This window comes from Bos javanicus, chromosome 24 (genome assembly GCF_032452875.1).
Source record: "Bos javanicus breed banteng chromosome 24, ARS-OSU_banteng_1.0, whole genome shotgun sequence".
Lineage (NCBI taxonomy): Eukaryota > Metazoa > Chordata > Mammalia > Artiodactyla > Bovidae > Bos > Bos javanicus.
Window position 1 is genome coordinate 37564341 of NC_083891.1, and position 9929 is coordinate 37574269.

Genomic DNA, 9929 nt, shown 5'->3' on the forward strand with positions numbered 1-9929 from the left:
GGGAGGGGAATCGAAAGGTTGCCGCCTTTTTAGAGTGACGCTGTTCTCCTTGTTTATTCATCTTCAGTCCTGTAATTGGAAGAAAAAAAACAACACGCAAGCTTTGTAAACTCTGGCCTTAAGCCACTCGGGGGGTGGGGTGGAGTGGGTGGGTGCCTTGTTTTGGGAGGGTGAGTGCGTGGGAGGCTGGTTTTAATTTTCAGTGTAATCCGACAACAGAGGCTCCAAAGTTTTAGTCAGTCATGGTTTGGCCGCCTTATTTCTTCTTGGGTTGAACCTTATTTCCACAGAACTTCTGCCGGTTCTTCATCGAGGTTACAAAACAAAGACAGTGCAGAGCACAAGCTGGTGGCAGACTCGGGCGCTGACGTCTCTACCGGGCTTATTTACTTTTTTTTTTTTTTAATGATGGGGAAAGTCTTAGTGTGGCATGTGACAGTTCGTTGACTTCAAAACAACGGGACAGACACGCAAAAACTACACCCAGAGGAGAGGGCGGGGAGGGGGCTGCCTTTCTTGAAATCAGCCTAAAGCATCTGGACTTTTAAAATGGGTAATTTCATCCAGGAACTCCCGCTGGAGCCCGCCTAACTCTCAACCAAAATAAACCAACAGGAACATGTGTTTACTTAATAGTTTCTGTTTGAAATACCGGGGCGTGGGGGTGGTGGGGGAAAAGGGGTCCCCTAGCAGGATGTTCAGTCCTGAGTAGACCGTTTACCGAAACAGACGAGGGGGTCCGGGGATGGGGTGTCAGGCCGAGTCTCAGGCGGGGCGGGCGCGCGTCCGGGCCATCTCCAGGCACCGACTTTTAAAGAGCATGTGAGCATGACAAGTGTCTGTCCGCAACATGTCAGATTTCGAAACTGCTTTGCAATCCAGTCCGGAACTCGCAGCTTTAGCCGGGGGCAACAGACTTTCGCCTAGGGTGTCTGGGTCTCATCCTCCCCCCATCGCCCCGCCCGCCCCCCACTGTTGCTTTGGGAGGAAGAGCCCCGGGAGAAGAACAGTGCGTCGCTCCGCGCCCGCGCGTGTCAATGGCAGCAGCGCGTCCTGGAAGAAGTTGGTTCTTTTCCCGAATACTTTTCCTGCGCAGCCCCGCCCCTTGAATCAGCAGCGGCTGTGTACTCCTGCGGCCTGAGTTGGGCCGGTGGAGTTGGGGCAGCTGTCAAAATCGAAAGGGAAGGCTTTTTCTTCCCTGGGGTGGAGGAGGGAACGGCATTTTTCCCCCCCATCTGTTGCAATTTCCTAACCAAACGCACCCTCGCCAGACCCTGGAAGAAAGGCCCAAGGGAGCAACTCAGGGCGCTTGGCTGGTGTCGCCGCCGCCAAGCCGGGGATGCGGGCGGCGGGCGCGCGGCGGGGATAAGGGATCGCGTTCCTGAGCCCGGCCGTCCCCATGAGGGACCGGTGACAGCCGCCCCGGGGGCGCGGGGTGAAGCGGCGCGGCCCGGGCGCTCAGAGCGGTCCTAGGCTGTTGGAAGGTGCGGGGGAGGGGCGGAGGAGCGGTGGGGCGGGCGGGGGACGGGGCGGGCGGCTGGGGGCGGAGGCAGGACCTCCGGTACCTTCCCTCCTTGCCTCGCTCACTCTGACAGCGCCGAGGTGCGCCGAGCAGGAGCCGCGAACAAAGGAACGGAGTGGGGAGGGGAGCGAGTTGGGCGAGGGAGCGTCCCCGGCCCGCTGCCAGAAGATCCCGGCGGGAGGAAGCCCGAGTGTCACTTGAATTCCGCCCGAGGAGCGGGCGCCTGGGATTCGAGCGCCGCCGTGTTTAGCAATAACGGCTGGAGCGCGTCCTCCAAGTTACGGGAGAGTCGGCCGGGAAGGAGGACGACCGCTCGGCCCCTCCGTCCCCGTTCCTGGTCCCTCGAGACCCTCGCTGTAGCCTGGCACTGGCCGGGGAGCTCCAGAATGAAAAGCAAGAAAGGTAAGGCTTGCGGGCGGCGCGCGCCCTGGGCGCGGGTCCCGGGGCAACGTGCTCGCCGGGCGGCGCGGGTGACTCGGACTTTTCCGCCCCGGGGGGCTCGCAGGCCTGAGCCGCGGCCGTCCTCTTTGTGGAAGCTGCGTCTGGAACGGCCGTTGCTGTTTTCCTTCCAGACACAACACGAGGGGCTGTTGTGGGGAGACGGGCCTCTCCACGCTGCTGGCACGTTGTCAAGAAGCACGCTCCGCGCCTTGTTTGTGCGCCTCCAAGTTTCATTGTCTCCAAACCGACACCCCACGCTCCGCCGAGCCGCCGCGTGGCTTCTCGCGGGCGGGGGAGTGGGGTCCCGAGTCGGGGGATACCCCCGTCCCGCTTTCCTCCGTCGGGACCCGGGGTGGCCCGGTCCGCGGGGTTGTGGCGCTTTGTCTGAAAGTTGGGCTCCGGGGCTCCCCACTCGCTCCCGGCGGAGTCCGGGCACGACTTCTCCCGGGATGGGGCGTTTTCACCCTCGGAGGAACGCGACTCTGGACCCCAGATCGCCCCCGGGGGTCGGTCCCTTTGGAAAGTTATATTTTCCAGAATTCCTAGCCTCACAAAAGTTTTCCCACGATGAATCTGGGGCAAGAGGAAGAGTTAGGACTGAAGGCGTGCAGTGAGAACGAGTCCAAGTGTGACATGCAAAGAGCGAGCCTGTCATTGTTTCCACCAGGCCTTCTGGAAGCTTTACAACTGAAACTTGCCGTCAGTCTGGTTTTAAAAACAAAATACACAGAAAGAAAGAGAAAAAAAAAAAACCACCACCACCACGAAAGGTCAAAGAATGTTAACTCCCTTTTGAAGTTAACTTTTGAGTCCCGGGCAGGGAGGCACCCCGAACGTTCCGTCGTGGGCCGGAGTTGGCTTTTCTGTTGTGATTTATGTCGAGTGGTTCAAAACAGAAGTTAATCGCCGGGGGAAGCCAGCGCAGGGGGTGGCGGGGGTTGTGCTGCGCATGCCCAGACTGGCTCCTGCTCCACGTTCTTCCAGACTTGTCCGGCGAATACGGTTCAGACTCAAGTTAGAGCCGGGCAGCCCCGGACCGAAACCGTGTGTCCTCGGCCACGTTTTCACTTTGGACTTACGTTCGATTGACTCCGGGCCGGTGACTCAAACACGCGGAGCCCCGCACATCTCGCTATGCGGGCGGGAGTCAAACTCAACGTTCCCCGCGGAGGTGGGGGGCGTTGGTAGTTGAGGTTGTACCAACTCCCCGCGTCCCCTCGCCAGGGACCTGGGGGGATCAGAAATTTGGATGTTTAACTGGACTGGGCGAGAAAACGCGCACAGGGGGCGTCGGGGGCGTCGGTATCGTGTCAGTTCAGAGAGGACTGACAGGTTCAGACCGTCCCCGGGAGGGAGGCGTTCCCTCCCTCGTGGTGAACTGCCGGGGATAAGTTGGGGGAAAGTGTGTTTCTGATGGGTCCCCCTAGGGGTGCGAGAGCAGGGGTTGCCTTGCCCCATTGTTCGGTTCTGGCGGGGGCGGCAGTGATGATCCTCCCCGGCTGCCCCCGGGCTCTGGGCATCCCCTCCCCACCGTGCCTCCCGTTCCGCTTCCCTCGAAGCCCCCCTCCCTCAGCCGGGGCCCAGCAGGAACCCGCCGGTCCCTGGGGAATCTCCGGGGAGCGCTGCCCCGGGGCGCGCGGTCCTGTCGCCGCGCGCCGACTCATGGAAACAATGGAAGGTGACGTGTTGGAGGGGAAACTTCGCCGACTGGTTCAGAGCCCGTGCGGGGGCTGCAGAGGCTGCCGAGGTGGCCCGGCTTTCTTTCCCTTTTTAGGTTTTTCTGGCAAATCCTCCGCGGGTGGGCAGGCCCCTCCGGACGTTGAGATTCACGGCCCGGTTTCTAGTTTCTTCTTGTAATCTGAAACTCCTAGGCCTGGGCGAGCTCTCTCGCTCGTGAGCTCAGAGGGGCGACTCCGGCGGGGGCCGCTGAACTGGCGGAACAAAAGCCTGCGGGCCGGCGGGGGCTAGGCTCCTCCCTCGGCTCGTTCCGCCCTGCCTGCCCCCGCCCCGGCCTCCGGCCACCTGGGGGCCCCGCGCCCAGCGGCCTCCGCTGGGGCTCCGGAAGAGACCTGGCCCCGCCGGGTTCGCCGAGTCCGACTATTGTCTGTCTAACGAAAAGTCTGTGAAACTCTTTTCAAGTTTTGTTGAAAATAAAAGCACTTTAAAAAAAGTCAATCGTGGAGCCGGGGGGTTGGTTAAGACTGGTTAGTGATAATAGTGTCCCGCCTTAGAAAACTGAGGATGCCAAAAAGATCTCCCCAAGTGATTTTCAAACGAGCAGAAGACTCGTTGAGGAAAATCCCCTAAGTGTCTTTGCTCCCGGCTCCTGACGGGATGGGCTCCTTGGATCTAGTGTCCGGGATGTTAAGTAGGGTTCCTGTCGCTTCTCCCGAGATGTTAAGATCCGGAAACTTGTTAGGTTTGCTTTTTCCTAATAGTACACTTACAAGATCCCTCTGGTTATTCTTATTCCGAGATCCCTTTCTAGCCTCTTCCAGATTTTTTTTTTTTTAAGTCCGAATTCACAACCACTATCTCTGACCCTTCCCCGTGCTCTGCCGCTCTCTCTGTTCCTATTCGGGGGGAGGGGCGGGGGGAGTGCTTTTTAGGGTTGTGGGATCCATAGGCCATCTTGTGGCTTTCTAAACAACATTTCCTTGTATGTGGATGGAGTAAGAGGCTTGTGATCCCCGCTTCCCGCCCAGGTCCCCCCACCCCCTCATCGCCACATTTTTTAAAGCATGAGCAGAGCAAGACGTTTGGAAACAAGTCGTAACCGGGAAAGCGTTCAAAAGCTCTTTTACAATAGGAAATGAGTAACGTGGAAAAGTCTTTTTGTTTTTCCAAGTTGAGCCACAATCCGGAGGGAGAGTTTTAATGGAAACAGCCCTGACAGCAGCAAACGTGGTTTGCTGTAGTGAAATACCAGCTGGGGCAGCCGAGGGACTGAAGTCTTAACTTCCTGTTCCTTCAGCTTTGTTAAGACGTCCGGAGGCCTGGCACTCATTGATTTGAGTGAACTGAGAGCACAGTAAAGTCACTGCAGTTTGGTATTGCTTAACTGGTATCTACCTTCTGTCACTCGCCTGTTTTGAGAGTGGCGGCTTCTTGTCAAACCAAGTAAGCAGATCAAAGGATACACTTTAGGGGTTTTTTGTTTGTTTCAAACTACTTGTGATTATCAGTTTACAGTTGGGAATTCACTGTTCAGTGTGCAGATTTTCACACTGTTTTTAAGAAGTTAAAAAGTTGAGGGGGGTGGCCTGTGGATTGGGGGGTAGTAATAGCCTTAGGAAGAAGATCTGGCTTTTCAGACTTTTTGATAAGTTTAAATAAATTGCTTTATTCAAATTAGTGTTAGTCATTCAGTTATTTGATACGATTTTTAAAAGTTAAGATTTTTTTTTTTAATCAGAGCAGTTGTAAAGCAGGAATATTTATAATTTCTTAAGGATTTCTTGGTCAATATTTCTTCACCCAAATTTTAACATGGGTTTTAAAAGGTTTTCATCTGCTCAACAGTGAAAGCACTTTCAGTTTTAAATGTGTCTCCCTTTTTTGAAACTTTTTTTTTTTAAGCAGTTTAATGAAGTCTTCTGGGGAAAGACATCAGATACGTGGCAGCGGTTAAAATTTAGGATTCCGGGGCCTTTTACTGATGGCTGTTGGTTCTTGAAGTCTTGAGCTGAAGTGAATTTGCAAGATCATCCTCCTCTTTTGTTAGAACTTGCTTTACTTTTGTCTTTTGAAGTTTCTGCGTTTTCTGCGGATACTCCCTCCGGCACCTTCTGCCCCCTGCCGTCCAAAACTGAAAATGTGTCAGCAAGTAGAGTTAGATTCAGTTAACTGGTGGGCTCTCTCATCCATCAAATGCTTTGAAAGGAAGGGTTTTGGGGAAGGTTCCTTTACAAGCCATTGAATGGTTTATCACTCTGAGGAATATTCTGTTTTTATTTCCTACCAAGTAAACTACTTGAGGTTCTGTCAACAATGTTAATGAGAGTTTTTTACATTTCATGCTACTTTAATTTCTTTTACATAGAAATACTGGTTTTTAGAGCATACTGTAGTATGCTTTAAAAACAAGATTTCATTTCTTTAGTCAGAGTAGCCTTTTATAGTTTTGAAAGGGGGAAAGTTAAAGTTCAAAATTTGGGGCAGTCTCTTGGTTAAGACTCCAAGCTTGCAATGCAGGGGGTTCAGCTTCTGTCCCTGGTCGGGGAACTAAGATCCCATATGCCTCGAGGCAGGGCCAGGAAAAAAAAAAGTCTTGAGTTATCTTTAAATGTCTAAAAGGGCCAAATTTGAATTTTTGTGGAACCCAGTCTATGTGTGATTTAAATATTCTCTATGGTGTGTGAATTTTTAAAATTTCTGGTAGGATTAAAGTGCTTGTAAACAAGAGTTTCCTGTGGTAGTTGCATATTCAAGTTTTCTTTGTCATGTAATGATTTAAAGCCGAATCCTGCTTATTGATATGTAGTATTCTAGGTTCAGATTAGGCTGGCAATTGAAATTTATAGAAATTTAAACATTTACTCAGTATTAGACATCTTTTGAGGTCTCTTTTGAGGCCTTACATAAGTACTAAAAGTAGAAAAAGCTTTTTATGCAATGAAACTTATCAGTGGTTGTTTGTATTTAATAAAAAGTGACTAGTGCTGTCCATTAAAAGTAGGTGTCAAGTTTTGAATAAAAGGAAGTAGCAGTGAAAAGGAAAAGGAACTGGCAGAAGATTCTGGCATGCATTTTATCTTTCAAATACTAACTGGGTTAAAAGTGTAATTTTCCTTCCTTATATCAGTGGAAAAAAAATCTTCCAGTTTATTTCAAAACCTTCAGTGGAAGAGGGAGGAAGAATAGCGCTTGAAACATGCATTAAGATACTGGCTGACTTGTTTTTCCCAGTTAGCAATGACCTCACCAAGGAGGTTGTCAGACACATCCCGTCTGCTGTGCCACCTTTCCTGTTTCACACGTGGCACGCTATTCGCCTTGGGTGCAGCTTTGTCTCGTTTGCTGGATTAGACTTTTCTGAGCTTCATTCAAAAGGAATGTGAGTCGTTGAGTCCTATAGGAAAGTGGGTACAAAAGGGAATCTGACCATGGGCTGGGGATCTGGAATATGCTGCGAGTCGAATTACCCTGCAGATTTCAGACGAGCTCTGGTGTTCGGGACAAAGAAACACCGGTGCTTCCCTGGGCTCTCAGAAGTTGAGAAAATGCGGTTGTGCTGAGTGTTTAAAAGAGGTGAGCTTTGCAGTAGGTGCTCTGCTGATAGAAGCAGCTGACAGCAGGCCTTTGTCCTGTCCTAGGTGTTGTGGCCGCGTCTGGCAGTGAGACTGAAGATGATGACAGCATGGACAGTCCCCTGGACCTCTCCTCTTCTGCTGGCTCCGGCAAGAGAAGGCGGAGGGGCAACCTGCCCAAGGAATCCGTTCAGATTCTCCGCGATTGGCTGTATGAACACCGATACAATGCCTACCCCTCAGAGCAAGAAAAAGCGTTACTGTCCCAGCAAACACACTTATCTACACTACAGGTAAGGGGAAGGCATTCCCAGGGGTGGTGGGTACCCCCTCCCCCCGCCCCAGAATCACTTTACAGCATTCCTATATAGCAAGTCATAAACTGCCTCCTCACTCAAAGTGGGGGGAGGCATATCTTTTTCTTGTAAAGTTTATAGTGCTAACAGCTAATAACTGTTAGCTATCTAGAGAAACAGAAACACTTGACAGTCATCTGTCAAACAGCATTTCCTTTAACGCCTAAAAGAGCCTTCCTTTATGCACCAAACATAAAAAGGAGGTTAAATCTTACTCTATTGCCCAGGAAACTGGTTTGATATTTAAACAAGGACAGCCTTAAGTGAGGTAATTCATGTCCTGTCTGTTGACATAGTCATTTGAACTGGGAAAAAAATCAGTAACTGGGAGGAGTGGCTCTTTTCATACAGGAAGGTTTTCCTGTAGTTGATTAACTTCAATGCTGGGCAGTAGATAATAGGTTAATATGGGGAGAGTTAAAAGGTAAACTTCCCTCTCTAAAATCATTTTCAGACATTTGAGAACGTATATCTTTTTTTTTTTTTTTTTTTGGTGCTGAAAGGGTTTAAGGATGATGAGAAGCCAAAAGGGGAATTTGTATTAGAAAAGGAGGTAGTTTATGACAGGAAGTACCTCTCCTTTCTTGGCTGGGCTCAAAATACCTTGAAATAAATTTGTAGGTTCCTATAAGCCTTTTCATGCCTTCTTTAACGCAAAGAGAGAGACCAGTTAGGCATCCCCCAAGAAGGTTCTGGGTAAAATAATCCGCCTGCCAATGCAGGTGACTTGGGTTTGATCCCTGGAGGAGGAAATGGCAACCCACTCCAGAAGAATTCCACGGACAGAGGAGCCTGGTGGGCTACAGTCCATGGGGTCGCAGAGAGCTGGACACTACTGAGTGATTCAGCAATAAGAAGGAGGTTCTCAGGCGTGTTGGCAGAGTGTTAACATGTCTAAAACATCCCTGTACAATTTCAGGTCTGTAACTGGTTTATCAACGCCCGGCGCAGGCTTCTCCCCGACATGCTGAGAAAAGATGGCAAAGATCCAAATCGGTTCACAATTTCCCGCCGTGGGGCCAAGATGACTGAAGCCAGCTCTGTGGAGTCAGCAGTGAGCATTAGGAACCTCATGCCAGCTCTAGAGGAGAGCCCGTTTCACTCCTGTACAGCTGGGCCCAACCCAGCCCTGGGGAGGCCACTGTCTCCTAAGCCGTCCTCCCCAGGATCCATTTTGGCTCGTCCATCAGTGATCTGTCATACCACCGTGACTGCGTTAAAAGATGTGCCTTTCTCTCTCTGCCAGTCAGTTGGTGTGGGACAAAACACAGATATACAGCAGATGGCCAACAGCAGCTTTACAGACACCTCCCTCATGTACGCAGAGGACTCCTGTAAATCTGGACCAAGTGCAAACACACAGAATGGTCTTTTCAACACTCCTCCCCCTACTCCACCGGACCTCAACCAAGATTTCAGTGGCTTTCAGCTTCTGGTAGATGTTGCACTCAAACAGGCTGCAGAGATGGAGCTTCAGGCAAAACTTATGGCTTAACCCCCCTTTTTTTTTCCCAAGCAAAACAGTTCTCAAAAAAAAATGTTAATGATTGCTGGGATGATAGCAAAAGATGAATTTGCATTATTTTATATATTTTTTTATTAATATTTGCACATGGGATTGCTAAAATGAAGCTTCCTGTTACTGAAATGTTGTCAGTGGAATACAGTCATTCCAAGAACTATAAACTCAGAGCTACTGTAGAAACAAAGGGTTTTCTTTTTTTAATGTTTCTTGGTAGATTATTCATAATGTGAGATGGTTCCCAAGATCATGTGATTTTTTTTTTCCCCCCTTCCCTTCCCTTTTTTTTTGTTGGTGTTTTTTTCAGACTGTGCAATACTTAGAGAACCTATAGCATCTTCTCATTCCCATGTGGAACAGGATGCCCACATACTGTCTAATTAATAAATTTTCAATTGTTTTTTCAAACAAGTATGAATCTAGTTGATTGATGCATTTTTTTCATGACATAATAAAGTATTTTCTTTAAAAATTCCTGTAATACAGAGTATTTTGTTGAGGGAGGCACTTCTTAAAAATGAGTAGGAATATAGCACCCCAGTGAGCAGGAAGTTGGGGGTAGGGTGGAGTGTGAGTTGGGGGGGGTGTCACTAACTCTTTGAACAACTGTGGACAAGCCAGTCTGTATAAACAGGATGTGTGATATTTACTCTTGATAGGAGGCATAGCAGGCCCTTAAATCTTTACTTAAAACTGCATGACAAATTGAAATGAATCATTTCCATCGGTGTTTAGCTAACCAAAAATCCCTTGGTGGTCTAGACTGCATATTTTAAGCTGTGACCCACGTTGAAAAGGAAAGTCTCGAAGCATCAGATTGCGGCCTAAGTTTTCAGAAG

At 50.0% G+C, this 9929-nt stretch overlaps 1 protein-coding gene across 2 annotated transcripts; it reads left to right on the forward strand.

The window, feature by feature from the left end:
- The first annotated feature begins 1022 nt into the window (after positions 1–1022).
- Positions 1023–9562, forward strand: TGIF1 (TGFB induced factor homeobox 1). Of its 2 annotated transcripts, none has more exons than XM_061399848.1 (3): positions 1023–1062; positions 7279–7505; positions 8488–9562. In XM_061399848.1, the coding sequence occupies exons 1-3, from the start codon at positions 1038–1040 to the stop codon at positions 9061–9063; spliced, it is 828 nt and encodes a 275-aa protein (XP_061255832.1). In that variant the 5' UTR covers positions 1023–1037; the 3' UTR covers positions 9064–9562. The 2 variants fall into 2 exon arrangements, with proteins under 2 accessions (XP_061255832.1, XP_061255833.1); XM_061399849.1 differs by lacking the exon at positions 1023–1062 and adding an exon at positions 1542–1924.
- The last annotated feature ends 367 nt before the right edge of the window (positions 9563–9929 follow it).